This window comes from Poecile atricapillus, chromosome 9 (assembly GCF_030490865.1).
Source record: "Poecile atricapillus isolate bPoeAtr1 chromosome 9, bPoeAtr1.hap1, whole genome shotgun sequence".
Taxonomy (NCBI): Eukaryota; Metazoa; Chordata; class Aves; order Passeriformes; family Paridae; genus Poecile; species Poecile atricapillus.
In genome coordinates, this window is record NC_081257.1 from 1,331,229 (window position 1) to 1,351,205 (window position 19,977).

General features: G+C 44.4%; 1 protein-coding gene across 1 annotated transcript in view; it reads right to left on the reverse strand.

Annotated features, from left to right (window-relative positions):
* Positions 1 to 852: 852 nt before the first annotated feature.
* The window catches only part of WNT7A (Wnt family member 7A), a 35,775-nt gene continuing 16,650 nt past the window's right edge, over positions 853 to 19,977 (reverse strand). The window contains exon 4 of the mRNA XM_058845275.1: positions 853 to 4,315. Within this exon, the coding sequence (XP_058701258.1) occupies positions 3,836 to 4,315 (480 nt within the window). The 3' untranslated portion in view covers positions 853 to 3,835. The remainder of the gene's footprint in view (positions 4,316 to 19,977) is intronic.

A 19,977-nucleotide genomic window follows, 5' to 3' on the forward strand; every position in this document is an offset into this window, starting at 1 on the left:
AGCCACTTAGGAGTATATTTTAAGGATGTTTTCTGTTTAATTATCACTGTTGTAAGATGTATCTCTGTTAGCTTTGCGCATACATAGCAAAGAAAACTTAATCATGGACTGATTCATGTTTTATGTAAGTGCTTCTGGTATCAAGCTGCACGAATTCAGATTAGCTGTCCTTTTAGAAAGGCTGAGAGGTAAAATCCTTAAACTTTATTTAGGAATCCTGGGGCAGAACATCTTCATTTCCACAAACTGGTGTTTCACTATGGGATGTGGAAGGGAGATTCCATGATTAACAGCTTCTCAACTTGCAGCAAGGCTTTTTCCCTTCTGCTTCCCCCTGCTCTCCCTGCCCCTGCTCCTGGTCTGTGTTTCCTTTCCAGCCCCATCCAGGTTGTGCCTGTGCCCAGCGCTCCCCTGGCAGCACACATGAGAAGATGTATTTTCCTTCGAGGGCTGCATTGTCCTGCAGTTGTGTGCATTTCAGTGCCATTGTGAGCTCCTTCCCCACGTAAAACAGAGCTCTTTCTATCCTCGAGCACAAAGACCAAGCTGTTGTGGGGGGAGGAATATCGGTAAATCTTCCCCCTTCTCCTGTTTATTCTTCGTGCCATTCAAGCCCACTTAGCGAATGACCAATTAACTCCACATTCAGGGCACATTCTGATGGACCAGATTTCTCCTACCTAAGATGACACAGCCAAATTTCCAAATAGTTTCTAGCTGAATGCAGAATTTGGTTTTCCTTGCTCTTTAATTCATGGTTCCCAAACTATTATTCTAGTTATTACACAAATCAACATTTTTTTTCCTTTTTATTCTCTCCATTTTCTCACCAGCAATATTGAAAAATACAGGGAAAATGTGTACCAAAATGAATTCCTTGTGCATCCAGGTTTTTATTATTGTGAATAAAACTGTTTAAAGATATTTGTCCTTCAGTAATTATTCTGCTAGCTGTACATGGCACATCACTGCATACGGAAATTTACAGGAAGCAGTTTTACACATTACTTTTCTATGGTAAAAACATGCTGCAAAAGTAATAATTTGTAAAGTAACTCGAATTAGTGAGGAAAACACAGTTTTAACCATGATATAGTATTCATTAAATCAAAGCCCAATACAAACTGGGGGGGGGGGGGGGGTAAGATTCCAATATTAGATGTTAGATCTGAATTATTTAACCATAATACAGAGTTGTAATTAACACCCCTACTGTATGTGGTTGCATTTTAAATCTTGTTCTGTGGAATTTAGGAGGACTAAGAGCAGTGACTCAATGAAAATTGGCAAGTCACAAGTTTGAAAGTAAATTACGTTATTAACTTTATTTTGATACCCCATTCTGGTGCATGAATTGAATAAAAATTCTATTTTGTGTTACGTGGCAGGCCTGCAAAGAAACTGTGCATTAACCCCTGATATACACTGCTAGGATTAGGTACTGCATGGGCTTGTGTTCTTAAATAATATATATACAAGGAGTGAGTTAAAACCCGAGTCCTAACAGGTAGCTTGTCATCAACAGGTAGCTTACAGCATCTTTTGTGATGCTTCTGTTTCTCTTCTCAGAAATTCTCTGTTTTCACAGTGTTGGGAGGGAGTTTTGCCTGAAAAGGATCAGTGCACACAGGACAGACCTGTCCCACCTGCCCCTGGTGGCACTTGCTGCTGTGTAGGGAGTCACTGACAGTCCTATCACTGCTGCCTCATTAACTGGGGAGATCCTGCAGTTTGGAAGGAGGAGAGAACCTGATCTGTCCCAGACAATGTGTAATATCATCTGTAACTCTGGGCCACCTTTCTTACTCAGTGAAAAACAACGTTAGAATTAGACATGGGTTTTATCAGTAACAAATGAGTTTAGCAGGAGGAACAGAACAATTCTAAATGCAGAGAAATATTTACCACTCAAATGTCTGAAGAAATCAGCAGTGGTAAAAAGGAGATATCACAAAGGGAATGCAAAACAGCTTAGCTGGGCTCTGAAAAACAAGTCTTTAAATTTGCCTCTTTAAACTTGTCCGAATGTTTTTCTGGATTTTTGGGCTCTGGCCTTTTGCAGGGGAAAAGAATAACGTAAATGCCAAAAGGAGCTGGACAAAAAGTAAGCTTTGTATCCTGTCTATGAGAATCAGACGATGTGTGTCATGCAAGTTATTACAGTCACAGTCTACAGTCTTGCCCTGATGGGAATCAGATTTGACAGCAGCACAAAGCAGAGGTTTAACTGACAGCACACACAGCACATTTGCGAGTCATAACGCCACAGTTTAATGACTGACGCATGTGGGAAGCTAATTCTGATTTTTTTTTTTCTTGAATGGGATAAATGAGCATCCAGTTAATACCAATCATGTATTCAAGCCATGTGACAAAATTGATGCTACATACCCTGTTCTTATTTTGCATATTCTGCAAACTGAGCTGCAGGAAAAGAGCCAGTTTGTACACACATCCGGAGAGAAAGTTCATCCCGCTTTCTGACACATCCACCAATTGCAGCTGAATGCATCCAGCTTGCTGCTGTTGTGTTCACAAACTAATTACCCTTTCTCTGTTAAATAGCCTAAGAATTACAAATTGTATGCCTGTTTTGAGAAAAAGTACAGGTTGAACAAGCAGACATAGTATAAATAAAATATTTATATAAAAATAGTCTCTTACAAAATATACTCTCTTATCCTATGGTTGATTTTTCCAAAAGATGGAATTTTGTCTGGATTTTCTTATTTTTAGACATATTCCAAACAGGATTTTATTAATGCTTCTTTCTTTAATTGAAGAAAAAAAACCACAACACAAAAACTGGTAAAGATTTGTAACCCCTACGACTCCACTTTTGTTCCAGACAACTAGCAGCAAACAGGAGGAAATAAACAAACAAAAACCCCAAAATACAGTGTGTTTGTGTATGTACATATATAAAGACGCCAGCTTCTGTCCTTAAACATCCAGTACTGTAGAACATATCCTGCAAGTCCAACTAATAGAAATATCCTAGTCAAGAATAATATATACAGCTCCAGTGTTTCCTCGCTGATCCCACAAAATTATTCCACAAAGAAAGCCAGCTATCTACTTTAATTGCAGAATAGTTCCAGAGGTTGGTAAAGTTCTTCTTTTAATTAAATAAATTAATATTAGTTTTATCTGAATAAATTGTTAAATATTGTTATTATTATGCCCAAGTGTCCCAAATCCCTGTGCTAAAATCTGCAGCTCACACACACACAAGAAAGGCAGATAAAGCAGTGTCTACAGAACCCTTCCACAGTTCTTCTTGCTGCAGCAAGTGCTGTGAAGTGGAAAGATGGGCAAGACCAGTAGAAGCTTTTCACGAGTGTAGAAGTCTAAATCTGTGTTATCCACGCACTCCCACGGGCAATTCACGGGGAGGCTCTGTCCTTCCCATCCTGTGCAAAGCCCTTTTGTAGGGGTTTCTCCCCTACCCCTCCCAGCTTCTCATACACAGAAGTGTTTGACCATCCCTTTCCGAAACCGAGAGTTCGGTGCCACATCCAGATTTCTCCCTTGCTGCTGTCTCTCCCCGGGGCAGTCTGCGCTCCTTCCTTTCGAGGTGCAGGCTCACTGAGATGATCCTTTGCTCTCTCTTTTGTGTGTCTGGTGGCCCGGGGTGGGGTTCATTTGTTTCTCGGCTGACTTTATAAGAGTCTGAAATGTGTATCCACATGAGCAACAAAACGTGAGGCGAGAAGAGAGGGCTCCACTCATCAGCATCTCCTCAGGGAGAGCAGCTCTTCCCTGCAGTTCTGCTCAGGTACACTGAGTGCATGTGCAAATGTATCCGGGCTGGGCAGCAGCCCCAGGCCAGCGCTCACTTACAGGTGTACACCTCTGTCCTCTCGCTGCATGTGTTGCATTTCACGTAGCAGCACCAGTGGAACTTGCAGTTACACTGCCACACCCTGGAGTACTGGTGGGTGTTGTAGCCGCGGCCGCAGCACATCAGGTCACAGCCGTTGGATTGCTGCGCCGTCTTGTTGCACATCCTGCCCTGCGTCCCCACGCTGCCCGTCACCGGGTCCTCCTCGCAGTAGTTGGGGGATTTCTCTATGTACACCAAGTCTGTATCCATGGGTTTGCGGTAGGAAAGGGGTTTCTTGATCTTGAGGAAGGTGGGGCGCTTGTTGCGGCTGGCCCTGACGGGCTCCACCTGCACGGCCTCATTGTACTTGTCCTTGAGGATGTAGCCCAGCTCCCGGAACTTGGGCAGCGTTGTCCAGCAGGTTTTAGTGGTGCAGGACCCTGAGACCCCGTGGCACTTGCACTCTAACTTCATGTTTTCCTCCAGGATCTGTGGTTAGAAGAACAAAGAAGGATGCATTAATAGCAGGACTGTTGGATGGACACTGGCTGACACTCAGGGATGTGTTTGCTCTGCAGTGGGAGCTGCCACCACACACAGGTCACCCTGCTGTCCCAGGCAGCAAATGCTCATCACTATGACCCAGCTCTGCCTGCAGAGCCAATTCCCCTCCTGTACTGCAAGCTCAGCAGGGAGCTCTGCCTAACTTCACAGCCGAGGGACCGAAGCTCAAATGGGACTCTCCTCAGGCACAGCTTTTCTTCAACATGATTGCCCAGTGCCCAATACTTTCACATCCCCTGAAACTCTGTCCCTGTATCTTCTCCTGCTTTGCCAAATAAAACTGGAGTCCAGCTTAGTCCCTGATCTGTGTCCTGGGCCCCACAGCTGACTCCAAGCAGCAGTGACATTGGGACAACACAAGCAAACACACCTAATTCCAGCAAGTAGTTTCCCACTGTCTTTTACTTGAAAGAGGCCACAATGATTTTGATGATGAAATTCTGCCTAACCTGGCAGAGCCCAGCACCGGAAAGCCCAGCCAGAGGGATTATCAGGGCTCAGGGAGTGGCCACATCATTTTCTCCCTGAGAAAACCCAGCTGATCCATGCAGCTCCAAACCTGGGCAGCCAGGAAGGCTGGAGGGAGGTCAGTGATATGGAAATTGGAATTAACCCTTCGTTACAGCCTCTCACTTCAGTTTGGAGAGTTTGAAAAGAGCAGACACTGTCACTGGCCATTTTCAGCAGAAAACAGCAGCCTGCCCTGAAGGAGCCAAGTCCAGCTCTTAGGCTGGACATGCATGGGGACCTCGAGCTGAAAACCTCAGTGTGAGCAGGGGTGGCTAGGACAGAGCACTGACCCACAGCAGTGCCCCTGCCCATGGAATGAGAATTAGATGAACTCTAACATCTCTTCCTATGCAAATCATTCTGTGGTTCTGTGATTTTTTGATTCTATGAAATATCTTTATTTTTATTTTAGTCTATGAGCAGATTGCCAGCACGTGTGGTCTGAAGACAGGATCATGACCCCAGAAAGCGCAGGTCCAAACCTTTGGCACAAATGAACTCAGCACATGCTAGGTCACATTTTGTGCTACTGATTTTAAATCAGCTTCTAGAGCAAACTATCTAATGACTGCCCTAAAACTCAGATGTGAGAAAATTCCATATTCTGATCTACATCTTAACTTCTGTTCAAGCTTTGGCTTTATCTTGTTATCTTGAGTTTCTTTCTCAGCCACTGCATACTTCTTTTATTGCTCACTCATTCATAAGGCAGGACACTTGGAAGATAGACGAGGAGATGGAAAAGGAGTTATAGCACAGAAACCGGAAAAATAACATAAATTCTTTTAGCCTCATTTGTACCATTTTAAAAGCTCTCTTTTTTGAAATTGAAACTAGCCAGGAATACACTTCTCAGCCCTAATTCAATCACTGCTCTTGTAGAAGGGGCTGGCCTTACATCCTGGTAAGATGTTCAAACTTGCAACAAAATATTTCCAACCTGCCTGCCATGGGGAACCGCCAACCTGGCTTGGAACATTAACACAAAACACATCATGTGCCATCTATCCAGGTAGGGTTTTTTTCCTGAAGTGTGGTTAATTAGCCTGAATTGCCTTTTGGTTTTATTTCATTACCATCCCATTTACAGCCAGCACTCTCTGAGGGATGGGGGCTCCTCGGGAAGGGGCTGAGCCAGGAGCAGGCGGCCTCGTGTCCTGGGCTGGGCTCCTGCCCCTGTCACACCACCCCAAACACAGCCATGCCCTGCTCCACAGCTCCCAGCCAAGCCTGGCCACGGGCACTCGGGATTAAAGGGTCTGGTTTGTCCTGAACAGAAGTTTGAGCCTCAGTTCCAGGGGTCCTTACTAGAGGTCCAAAAACACTTGGAAGGGGACGGGAAGGAGCAAAGGGATGAGAAAGCACTGCTTTATTGTTCTCTTTCCCTTTTCTCTGCACTTGCCAGAGGTGCCAGAGGCTCCAAACTCTGTGCTGGACTCTCTCTGGCACATCTGCCTCATTTCTGTCCCTTGCACCCTGCGGCTGAGCTGGCCCCTCCAGTCCTGCCTCCTCTAACCCAGCCTCTCCACCTGTGGCTCACAACCCCTTTTGTTGCTCCTGTTCTTGCACACAAATCCATCCTCCTCTCTGGGCTTTCAGGGCCGTGTCCTGCAAACTCAGCAAGCGACAAATTGGCTCCACGGCCTTTAGAAACTGGGCTACGTGGAACTTGAACCGTCTGGCCTCAGCAAAAGCAAACCCTGCAGTGGTGATTTGGTGGTTTTATTGTACTCTGAAAGCAGGTGCCTGGACTATTTCTTTGACATTAAAATATGTGGATGCTGGTATTTTAATACTATTATATTGTTTCAGTACCCTCTGATGAATCAGTGCTGTAATATGGGATTCTTGGGTAGGGACAGCAGGCCACAGTCTTTTCCTTGGTTTCTGTGAGCCAAAAGCAGCACCCTTCCCTTAAAAACTTCATCTGTGTTAAAACCAGAAAGAACTCTTCACCTTTTATTTCAGGATTTGTTTCTTTGAAGGAATCATCCAGCAGCTCATGCTTTTTACATTAGATTAAAATTTTAGGTACATTTAGACTGACTTTTCCTAAAATGTAAGAGCCTGGAGGGCACGAAAAATCAATTCTAGATCCCCTGTTTCTTACCAAATGACCATATCCAGCTCTGTCAGCCATGGGAAGTAAATCTGTATGCACCAGTGGGTGCTCTGAACCGGATTAAATGCAGACAAAGAGCTGGAGTTCTTTTAGCTTTGTCCACTTTTTCTTTGAGCTCCTACAGCAAACTGTCAGTACTTGTTTCTCCCTCTATCTCCCTTTGCCATTTGCCTCTGGGAAATAGTTTTTGTGGGGAGAGCTGGGCTGGCTCTCCCTGCTGATGTTATCTCCAGATGCAGCACCTTTGGGCACTGCTATTGGGAGCACAACGTGTTTGCTCTCCCCACTTAGCTTTGCAAGGAATGTGTGGGGTTGGCCATGGGAGGGTGGCAGCAGCAGCCCAGGAACTGCAGGGGCTGCTCCAGCTCCTGCTGTGGTCCTGCAGCCAGGCTGGGGCAGGCACAGCCAGGGGTCCTGGGTGTCCCACCCTGCTGGGGGGCACATGGAGCTTTGGTTCTGTGCCTGGTGTGCTCAGACACACCACTCACACCCACACAGGGCTCTTCTCAGCCCCGAGTCTGTCCTGAGTTACTCAGTGGGGTGTCCTGGGCTCCCAGCACCAAAGCAGATGAGTTCACCAATGACCCCACACTCCACATTGTAGGGTCAGGGACTGCCCAGCCCTGGCTCAGGCACCAGAACTCTGCAGCCCTCGATGCCAAAGCTGTGCTGAAGAACCTACATCTCAAACCTGGAGATCATCCCACCTCCAGATCATCCCCCCTCCAGCAGGATTCCCATGGGAACGGGATCAATACACAGCCAGGCACCCTCCAGTGCTGCAGCCAGAATAACCCCAGCCCCAGGCTGCATGTTCAGCCCAGGTAATTAGTGAGACACTGACTCCTGTCCACCAAGGCCATGATCTTGCCTAATTTTGTCTGACATCAGATCACCTGGGTCAGGAAATCCCTGTCTTCTGCAAATGTCTACACACACACCTTCACTGAAGGCTAAGGAAAGCACAAGTATTGGCAAAATGAGTGACATTTTCACTCCAGAGAAGAACATGGCAGGGCTTGGAAAGAGGCCACAGCATTTCTGTGGGCTGGGGGGGCTGTGAGGAGATGCCCCTTTCAGCTGGTGGAAGGTGAGGATTGGTGATTTGTATTATCACAAAGGCAACTGTTGCTCCTTAAATAAGACAAAGATCCTCAAACTTTGGGAATAATGTTGAGATACATTTGTTTTCCTATTGGAAAGGATTCATTGAATAAAAATAATGTTTTAAGCTAATAGAATAAAGTCATGTATTATTTAGTCTTTCAACAAAATAACTTGAGAACCAAATCATGTATAGAGTGAGACCAGGAATTGGAAAGGGCACTGGGTGGATGGGTAGCACTGACCTGACAGACAACAAAAGGACTTTATCTCCTGAAGTTATTAGGACATGTCTCTATCACTTCTTTTATCCAAGTGTGATCTTAATCTCAAAAGGGTGCTACTGTTTAAGTAACTTGCAGCACTGTTCTAGTCCCAAAGCTCTGAAATCTATGCGCAGTACAAGTAATACTTGGTGCTTTTTGATTGGAAAAAAAAGAAACTCTGCTGTCAGAGACAAATCCTATAGATTATTTAAGAAATGTGAGAAACTGCATAAAAACCACTCAAAAACAAGTTTAAAAATAGCAAAGGTGTACTTTACCAGAAAAGATGGAAAATATTCCCATCAGTGGATGGCCACTAATTATATATACAGAGCTGCTGTCAAATGTCTTCTGTAGGAGCACATTTTGCACTGATCTCCTCTGGCAAACTGACTGGGATGAGCTTGGAAATGACTGCGTCCCACACTGAGTGACTCATTCCAGACAGGCCTGGATACCTCACCTGAACATCTTATGAAGGTTCTATTAAGTGCAGCCAAAATATTTTTTTCTCATGTTTTTGATAAGTGAATCTGTGCAATAGAATATCTGAAGTCAGTATCAAACAACTTTGCTCCTGAACACCATGAGCTGTAACTACCCCAGAAATCCTGCTACCACAGGCAGGCTGAACCCTTCTTCTCATGACAAGAATTTTTGTATCTTAAATAAAAAATGAGTCACAGCACATGACTTACATCAATCAAACCAACTTTGCACTTTCCTTGGAATAGGTGTATCAGGAAAATCAGGCAACCTGATGGTCTGAGGGCTGGTTATGAAGAGAGCCAAGAGCATTCTGATAAATGACACCCTGCTGCCAACACCACAGCTGGGTGGGGTTTCCTAACACCACCATCTACTTTCACTAAGGGATTGCCTATTTTAAAGAGCAGAAAAACTTGTTCCAGACTTGAAGTCATGACACCCTCAAAAATGAAGACTTCAGAAATTTTATACTCGCATAAGTTCAATCTTTTCTGTCCTATTTCTGACCTTTCCCTACGCCACCCAAAGCAGGAGGTTAGTTTCATTTCCTGTATGCCCCTTATAGTTTCATATTCATTTTTGTACTTTCTGCCTAAAATATTAGTTGCCCTTTACTTCATCTTTATGAAAAATTGATCAATATGCAGAAATTATTTTTGAAATGCAGTTTCCCCAGTATGTCAAACAAGTAAAGAAAAAGTATTAATTAGACTTTCCACATGGTCATATTGCTCACACTATGCTGTTGGCACATGCAAACTGTGCTGACAAAAAAATGAATGAGATGTGTTCCTCTCTCCCTAAGCAAGTTGTGTAGTTTAAATCACAGAGCTAGTGCCCTTCAGTCACTGCCTAACACTGTGCAGAATAGCAAATGAATGAGAGTAGGGCCAGTAAAAGCTGAGAGGAATGCAGCAAAAAATATTCTCTCCCGCATATTTTTCTTATACTTCTGATAACCTCCGTGACTTGCTGTAGACCAAATCAATTTATCACCACTTCTGGGTCCAGAAAGTAAATTTCACAGAATGCTTTTATAGTTGTTATTTTTGAAGAAAGCTGACCTTGGGACAAAAAGGACATAATTGGTTTCAAAAGGTGGGATGTAATGAGATGGATTCTCACATTATTTAATTAATGCTCTTCTCAAACCATAAGGCCTTTTTTCAAACCCTTGCCTTTTTTCAAACTGTAGGAGCTGCTCTGTGAAGTGTCACAATACCACAGAACCACAGAAACATTTAGGGGGGGAAAGCCCCCCCAGGCCATCCAGTCCAAGCCTGATTCCCACCTTGACACCAGCCCAGAGCAGTGAGTGCCACATCCAAGGTGTCCTTGGACACCTCCAGAGATGGGGGACTCCAAACCACCCTGGGCAGCCCCTGCCAATGTTTAACAACCCCTTCCATGAAGAAATTCTTCCTCAAAATTTTAATTCTTCCTCAGGAATCTTTCCTCAGGTGCCTGGTCCTTCTAGGAGAACACCTTATCTGCTCTTGGGATAAACTTCTGCCCAAGCCCTTCTGGTTTCACACAAGTACCTGTGCCAGTGGATCCCGTGCATGTGGCTTGGGCTCTGAGCTTGTCCAGCCCTCAGGATTTCTCTCTGACTGCTCTGCAAACCTAATCACGCTTTATGAAAGGCAAATGAGGCTGTGAAGTTTGTGTTTACCTCCATCAGGATCCTGCCTGCAGAGACACTGGGCATGATGTGGCAGCCCTTGATACTGACAGCTCAGCATCTGTAGGGGTTTGAGAGGAGTGACACCCCAAAATACCCTGTGGAGTCAGGCCCTCTCCAGGTGTTCTCTCCTCCCTCACCCTGTCCCTTCCCCACTGATCTGATAACAGCTGCAGGACCCTGGGACCCCTCTCCTTCTCACCTCTCTCCTGAACACAACCCAGCTCTCCCCAGACAGAAAGGATCTGCACTTTCATCTCTCTTTGGTCATCAAAATGCAAATCAAAACCATTAATTCCCGAGTTGGAGCCGCAGCCTCAGGTTGGGTTTCCAGTGCTTTAAATGTGGCTGGGACAAAGTTCCTGTTTTCTATATCACATTCAGTGCAAAACCTCCTCACCCACCCCTTCACAGGAAATGCTGTTTGAAAACTACAAATTCCAATGACAAATTTCTAAATTAATGCTTAGGTAAATGTTACATCAGAAAAGAGAGAGCAGCATTTTCCCAGTATCTGTTGGAAGTAGCTGGGAAATGGGGGGTCCTGGTGTGGCACTTTGTGCTTTCTCAGTTGCTGATGACAAAGGGTCACTATTTGAAAGGTGGCCTGGCAGTTTATTGAGGGGTCACTGCTGTTCTGGCTCCTGGGTACAGCAGCCTGCAGCACCACTTTCCTTTTGGTTCTGAGGGGTTTTCTATTTAAAAGCAAGCGAATATTTTAACAGAAAAAATGGAAATAATTTGAAAACATAACTGTCAATGTGTTTGATAAACTACTTGTTTTTGAAAAGTAACTCTTGTGAGACACATTATCACCTAGATTAGACTGGATCAATGCAGTGCCAAGTAAGTGTCATCATGTAGGAAGTTTAAATATCTGTCATAAAAAGGAACTTGGAAAAAATAGTTCTGAAAAAAATCTGGTTTCTTTTAATGTGCTTTCACTTGTTATCATTTGAATATAGCTGAACTGCCTTAAAGACATTCAACATGTGATTTTATATTCTATAATTAAATGAAAATGTGATTTCCTAGATCCTTACTGAAATGGGATAGTGAGATTAAGGGAAAATTTATCTAGTATCATTACTTGCTGCTGTCCAAGCAAAACTGACACTGTGGACATGATGGATTTTAGCTTGTGAAATACTGAACAGTCTTGTTGTCTGGCCTACCTGGGCACTTTGTAGAATGAAGCTGAAATAGGCTGGGAATGGGGGTGGTGGCACAGAATTGCAGATAGAGTTGTTGGTTATGTTATCTAGCTTTCCTTCCTATCACTATGTAAGTTTTCCACGGTACATATCTTCCTTTCCAAAAAGATACGGGATGGAAGGTTCATGCCAGAAGTGAATAAAAGATGATGATGAGGAGTTTTGGAAATGAACAAACAGCATGGTGCTCACTGACAGTAAGACACTAAGTTTAGAAAGAAAATGAGGCAGCAATTTTTCTGCCTTTTGACATGCTACCCAGATGCTTCTCCTTAGATCGTATCTACCTCCTCTACATTCTGGTCACCAATTAAAAATCCCCCAAAAATATTGATACTTCCAGTCAGGACTCTCTAAAATAGTGATCTGTGTGGTATTTTGCTACATATTAAAAATGTCATGGATGTCCACTGTTAAAAACATCATTTTCCTTAATCCCTGCTTCACCCTACAAGCTCATCTCTGCAGTCAATGCATGGATCAGAATAGTGAAGTCAATTAAATCTAAACTGAGCAATGTCTGCTGACCTTGACCCCTTCAAATCAATACAATCCTTCCAGCATCTAATGTCCAGAGTGTCTGGTTTAAGTTTTGATCTTGGGATTGTGATCTTCACCCATTCTCTGGGCTTCTGAACAAAGATGGCATTAAGAAGGTCATTGTGCTTGTAGTTTATGCTTTAGCATGATAGTTCTGAAGAAACAGGAAACACTGACAGGTTGGAGGAACTGAATTTAATTATGCTCCTCAGTTTGGGAACACAATGAGTTAAGCCCCTTGCTTTGGGCTTTGTCATGGAGCCTAAGTTATTCTGCACATAAAAAAGATGCAGGGAAAACAAGAAATGACACAACTGGAATTTGTCTTCATCACAGCGGATGCACAAGGAGAGGAATGACCCAGGTGTGAGTCATTCCCACTGAAATTCGCCTTCCCCAGTGGAGGGGAGGCTCTCCAGTGAAGTGGTGCTGGCAGTAAAGGATTGTGTACAAAGAATTGGGAGCCACCAGGTAGAGCATTTTGATAAATGTTTAAGCTGTCGAGAGAAAAGTTTCCAAAGAGTGATGGAAACCAAGAGAGCAGCCTTACTGGTTCCAGACAAGTAATCAGGAAACACCTCTTGTGCTAAACTAACAAAGCCAGGTACTGGCAGGAGCACGAGCTGCAAAATATTATCACTTCATATTGCTTCCAAAGATCTCCAACCAATAGCCACACACAGTTAGCTATAGGTTCATTTGCTTGCATACCAAACTGTGAGAGTTAACCCTTAGGTACCCAGCAGATGATACTACACAGGACATTATTCATCATGCTGAAAAATGTCATATAAATGTTAACTTTTCCAAGACAGTAGTTTTAGTTATAAGGGATAGTTTTCCTTTTTATCAACCTTTTCAGGCAATGTCAAAGTAATTCTCCATCAATTTTGCAGTACTGCCTCTATAAAAACACAGAGTTTCTTAGCTCAACTTCTTCATTAACTCCTTTGGTCTAGAATGAAGCCTGAGCTATGCTTGTACTTGATACAGAGAGACATATTTAAACTCCAGCCCTAACACTGTTCACAGCTCAGTAAATGTCACTGGAGAGGCACCCATGGCCTGCTTTGCCTACCTGGCATTACTGAGCTGGGAAAAGCCCCTGAGCTACCTCACACCCACTCCCATTCCCTTCCTACTCCCCACTACTCTCCAGGGATAGCACCACCTGGGCTGTGGCAGAAGCTCCAAGCCCATTGCCACAGCTGGCTGTAGCCTGGGTGGGATCTCACCAGGCTGACACACCAAGCAACAGCTGATCAGGGAAGTGAGAGCCATTCTTGTCAGTTGAAGAGAAATTTCTCATTATTGCTCCAGATAATCTCCATGCAATTATGTTAGTTACTGTAAAGCAGAAGCTGGATCACAATGACAGAGTGTGTATTGTGAAGAGACTTACACATATTTTGTGTTTACAATTCAAAATACTCATGATATCATGAAGTAATGTGATTTTGGTGCCAATTGTAATATTACAAAGATGACTTTCCAAGTAAGTTTAATCCATAAGTCCTTCCCCGCTCTTGCTGCAGGTGGGACAATAGGTCCACACTTCCACATTTTCAAATAGCTCCCACTTAGCAGAGATAAGATCTGACCAGCACAGCCTCTCTCTGCAGCTCCGCAGCTGCCAAGAGCAGCACACCCAGACCCAGGCCAAGAATTTTAACAGGGATCTTCTGGCCTGTTCTCCACGAAAATTTGTTCCTCTGCAGAAGAAAGTGGAATTTCCTAAATGCATGTGTAATGCTGAGTGCAGCCTAAGCATAGGGTGCCCAGGGAAGCTGTGGGTGCCCCTGGATCCCTGGAAGTATCCAAGGCCAGGCTGGGACTGGATGGGTTTAAGGTCCTTTCCAACCCAAACCATCCTGTGATTCTGCAATTCTATCATTCCAAGCAAGAGTTGAAGTTTTTGTCTTACAAAGCAATCACATGGTAACAGAATTCACTCTTGAGGTTTGCTGTGTGGATGGAGGGGGTTCCCCTGGGCCACACCACCATCACACCACCCAGTGCTGCTGCTTTTTCTGAACAGATCTACCTGCTCACCACTTATGCATGAGTTCAGCAGCAGCAGCCAACAATGCCATTGATGGTTCCTCTTTATAAGCCATGCACAAGTGAGTCTTCACTTTGAGATGGAAGTTTTTAGCTATGGGTTAACCAGTTGCTCCAGGTCTGCAGTTCAGAAGGCCACAGGATGCCCATAACAGAGCTAAACACCAGTTCCACCAGTACATGAACCATCAGCTAAAGAAACCATGCATATCCATAGTGCATCTTTAGTGTTTTAGTCAGATCTCAATGTTATAAACCTCTCATTAAGGGCTACCTTAATATAAAGCAGAAGTCTGTTGGATCAAATTAAACAAATATCTTAGTGCTAAGGTATTCTTTAGCATGGTTATTTAAATCTAAAGTTTTCTATAAAATATTTTAGGACTTTGATTACGCCTTTCAGTCTAAATTTGCTGCAAGTATAGCAAGGCAGACTTCTCAGGCTGATTCCCTGGGAAAGCAAAGCCTAAGCATTCACTTGGTGTCTGGCTCCCTTCTGCCTTCTCATTTCCCACTGGAAATTTCAAAGTAATTTCAACTAAATATGACAAAGTGTAGACATTTTGAAGAAACTTCTGTAAAGCCTTAATCCAAGTTTTCTGAATTTTTTGGACACATTCTCTTGACTCCTTGTTGCACTTCTTTATTTACAGGCTACTGTGCCCTCTCAATAGTTAATTGTTCTGCAGATGCAGGATTTATCCACCCAAAGATAACAGTGTGTGCTGTGACTCAGTGAACATCTCCTGGGGGAGCAGCTCTGTCAGAGGGTGCGTGGCTGTCCCCGAACTGTGTGTGGCCTCATTTTTGGTACAGGGTCTGGAATGCTGTAGGCAAGGCTGGTTCCCTCAGCCCGCTCCCACAGGAGCCTGGCTGGAGCACCAGGATGGAGCTGGCTTGGATCTGGGTTGCAATCCACGCTCTGACATCCCTGCTGCTTGGCCCAGGGACACCCTTTAGGTGCAGCTCACTTTCAAGTACCAGAAGGCTCGGGCTGGCTTCAATAACCAGCACTAATTCAAATTAATCCCAGTGCCTTCTGGCACTAAATGGGCACAAGAGCCAAGCATCCTCCTTGCAGTTCCCTGAAACCTTTCTGTCCTTCCATAGCTCAGTTTTGCATCCTTCCAGTACCAACAGGCCTTGTTTGTGTCCTTGGACTAAAAGACTGTTCTTCATTCATTGATTTTTAAATTGTTTACTTCAAAATACCTGGAAACTCTTTCCATTAAAGCAGAAGTCTCTTCCATTTGTACAGCACATGCCAGCAATTATTTCTCTTGGTGAGCATTCAGGGCTTTATGGGTTCAGAGTTTTCTGCCACCACACGTTAATGACAAGGTTTGACCCAAACCTTGGTTTAACTTTCAGTTTCACCAAAACCTCTGTTAGGTTACAGGCTTAGCTCAGGTAACTGAGTTCATGTTCCTGACTCACCACTGAGGCTCTTGGAAACTTTCCTGGAGATACTTCCAGCTCAGGCTCAGGACATCTGGGCTGTAACTGCAGAGGATTCGTTTCCACCCCTGTTGACACAGCATGGAGAAGAAATCCAGGCCCAAGTCCAAGGCTAAGGTTTAATTTGTCAGAGATACAATGAATGAGGCTGAACAGTGGGAGATCTTCACCAGAATTTGGTGTACACTTCACACACAAACACAGCCTGTTTCTGCGTTAAAAGTGCTCTCAGTGAACTGGCCTAACCATTGGTTTCCTGCTGACTTGGCCAATCTTCTTTGAGTTTTGCTAAAGTGTGGATATGGAAGATCCCAATAATAGGTAAGGAAATCAGTCTTAGGTTTCGAAACCTAAATTTGCAAGTGTGACAAATGTCAGCTGGAAGAAACAGAACAATTCTCAATAGCTATTTCTGAAAATTTTTCAGTAACTTAGGGTGAAATTTAGGTATGAAGCTCAAAAATCTTGGATTCTGATTAAATTTCTCAAAACATCAAAGAGCACAGGTTAATAAAAACAATATAATGCACGACAGCCAAGCTCATAGGTCACAGTGAAGGATAACAGGTGCTGTTTTTTTTCTTGCAACTTTTCATAAAGTTGCAGAATGGCTAGAAGAGACCTTGAAGCTCATCCTCTCCCAACCCTTCAGTTTTTTTGTTCTATGACCAGGGTAAGTTTTACAACCCTCAAACACAGCAGGAATTTGCTGTGGGATGATTGTGCTCTGTGAAAGCTACACTTGCTTCAAATCAGTAACATTTCTTTTGTTCTGCAACAGGAGATACACTAAAGACTCTATCAAGGCTCCAAAGGTGCTGAAAACCCTGGGAACAGTGAATAATCTACACAGCACCTATTTCTGTCTAGCTGATATTCCCCTCTGAGCACTGAATGACAAGTGTGGTCCTATGGAAAGTGTTGTTAACTGTCTGAATAGAAAGGCCAGATTAATTCAGAAATTGTCCAGAAACCTGTGACCCAGCCAGTGGCTTTGCTGAGCAAATTAATTATCAAAGCAGGCATCTGATCATTGCCATTATAAAAGGTGCACGATATTAAATTTGGAATTGAGATCTTTGTTATTTATGAAGAGAGCCTGGCCCTCAGTCCCAACTCTCTGTCAGCAGCATGACAGACTGTCAGCTCCAGTAATCACACACATGAAATGCATGTTTTGCTCATAATGCCAGAATCCTCTAAAACTGTGACTGCAGGCAAGTGCTAGCATTTATCATTCCCTAATCTCCAGCATAAATCAGGAATTCAGTTTTCAACCACATGAGATATAGGAGGGAGCTGAAAGCCAAAATAGAAGTAGGACTATGTATCACCATTTCTGATTAGCTGAAAGTGGAGGACAAGTGGAATGAAAATTCATTCTTGTGGATTACAGTTCTTGTGCAGTCCAATTCCCTCTCATAATTTAGACCAACATTAATGCTTCCTTTATCTTTACTCTGGGCTGTTGAGAAGATGCAGAGATTGTCTGTCAAGCTCGGACTGGCTTTAAGACTATTATCTAAAAAGTAGGAAAGCCACAAATAGTGCCTTGAGCCTTTCAAACAAACAAAATGCTGTAAGGGTTCAAGCGATGTGTATTTCTTTTCACACCTAGGAGGCTGCCCAGCAGAGCCTTGGGACAGAGTTGGATGGGATTTTGGAAGCACTCAGCTGTGCCCTGTGGTCCCACCAGCCTCAATGGGAGCTTTGCCATTCAGTGAACTGGATTTACTCCAAACTCAGGGCTTGGCCTTTCTGGGAATCCTGCTGCCCCCAGCCAGCGCGGGGTGAGGAAGCTGCCAGGACAGACTTGGTGGCATTTAAGGCTCCTTTTCTAATTGCACTGAAGTACAGCTGGGGTGCCAGGCCTTGGGACTGGAGTGCTTGGTGGGAAGGCAGGGACGCAGGACTGGGTGTACCTTGGATAAATGGAACTGGGTCCAGGTCTTTGGCTGGACACTCCTCTTTGCCTCTACACTCACAGCAGAGATTCTACAGATTCTGTCTGGCCACAGTGAGGCACAAGCCCCCTGTGTAAACCTTCTCCTAAACATTCTCTGTCTGCCTGGTTTTAATCTAGGCAAAATATTGTACCAGGAGAGCTCCCAGGACACCCTACATAGGCATATCTGCTGCACCTAGCACCAGACTTCCTGGGTTTGTGTGACGTTTTAGCAGTAGAGCCATTTTTTTAACTGTTAATACTACTGCTCTGCTAGTGGAAGTGCTGTGTGCTGTCCTGGCCAAGGATGGTTTGCAGGATGTTTTGGGCAAGGTTGTCTCCAGCACAGTGGTGCCACTGGCAGGCTGCAGGTCAAGATCTGTCAGTCTCCCCTGTCACAGCTCTGAAAGTGACAGTGGGTCTGGCAGAATTGTCACTGCCACTATCAACAAGGGGCACCATTCAGCTGAGTGTTTGAGGAGCATCCCTAACATTAAGAATAGGAGTTTCTGAACAGGAAAATGACGAACATTTCCATGCCAGAAAAAACAAACCAAACCAAGAAAAAAGCCCAACAAAAAAACACCACCACGACAACAACAAAAACACACTGGAAAATGTGAAGTGCCAATTGCAAAGGCACTGCTAAATCCTGAACTCCAGGAAACGTGGCTGTGCTGCTGGTACTCCAGTATCCCTTGACTGCTGCTGCCAGGAGTGTCAGGGCAGCCTCTCCCCACCCTGCTTGGCTCAAAGCCACTCTCTGAGACTCTCTGGAGTCTTCAGCAATTGTGAGCAGCTCCAGACACTGGAGCTTTATTCTGGTGTGTGCCATTAGAGTCGTTCCTGCTGATGGACTGGAAGCAGCAGGAGGTGGTGTGGCTTTCTCAGCCAGCTGGGCTGTGTGGAGGCACTGGGTCACAGCAGCCACATCCCTGGGAAGGAATCTCCTGGCTCCTCTGTGCCTCTGTGTCCCCCTGGCACCCAGCTGTGCCCAGCTAGCGCTGTGCCTGCCAAGCAGACCAGCATCCCTGGTCATCTTTTGAGAGCAGAGCTCCTACCTACCAGGAGCTGCTGGAATGATGTGGTCCCTCTGCAAGACTGGTCTTCCCCAGGCACAGCCACTCCACTGGGGCTGCAAGCCCACAAGCTGCGTTCCCCTTCCACTGCATATTTTCACATGCTTTAAGGTTTAGCTCGGGCAGAACTATAAAATCTCCACAATTTCAAGCCTATATTCAGAAAAATAGAAATGTTATGTTGTTTGGCAGCCTCTTTTATCAGTCCTGTCTCTTTTCAAACATGATGCTCACAGCTTTTTAAGTGGTTCATCTGCAGGAAATTGTGTTCTGGGCTGCTGCTGGTAAGAGAAAGGGTAGTTAAAGGAAAAAGTATTTTGAGAGAGGTAGAAATAGCTGTCCCCTCCAGTGAGAGTTAATTGCAGTGGTGACTGCACATCATGCAAGAAGAGGGAAGATGCCCAGGAAGTCTCATGGCAGCAATGTCCTCCTGAGGTCAGAGAAGCAGCAAGTACAGAGTCCCACAAGTGTGGCTTTCCAGGACAGCCTGGGAGAAGCCCTGAGCTCTGTGCTTTCCGAATGCCACTGTATCACTTGAGCACTGCTGCAGTTTTTTACAGGATAAAACACTAAACACGTCAGTCTTTTGTGATCCTTGCATGATTCATTTTAGGAACACCACCTCCTGGGTGCTCACAGCTTTGCTTGCTGTTTGCAGCAGCTCTGTCAGGCACAGCCTGCACATCCCCTGGGAGCCTCAGAGCTGAAGGGGAAATCTGAAATGCTCCTGATTCAGAGGACGGAAAGACATTGCGAAGTTAGTGTACCTACACATGCCTCCAAAGAAAAATGCTGAATAAAAATCCACCTTGATGTGCTCTTGAAGGCAAAAGCCCTCTAATGCAGCCTGTGCCCATGATTTATAACAATGACTCATAATATTACATTATACTTAATATGATGTAACGCTGATGCAAGATGCCATTCATGGAATTTCAATGTCACAGGCAAAAAAAGAGGACAGAGCAGTCTGGTCATGTACCTTGCCATGCTGTCAGAATGAAATGTTTACAGACAAAATGTGTAGTGCCCTTCAATATCTACCTTGCTATTTTTTAGCAGGATAACCTGGAGAATAACATTTTTATTTCCAGGAGCATAAATATCTCTCAGACATA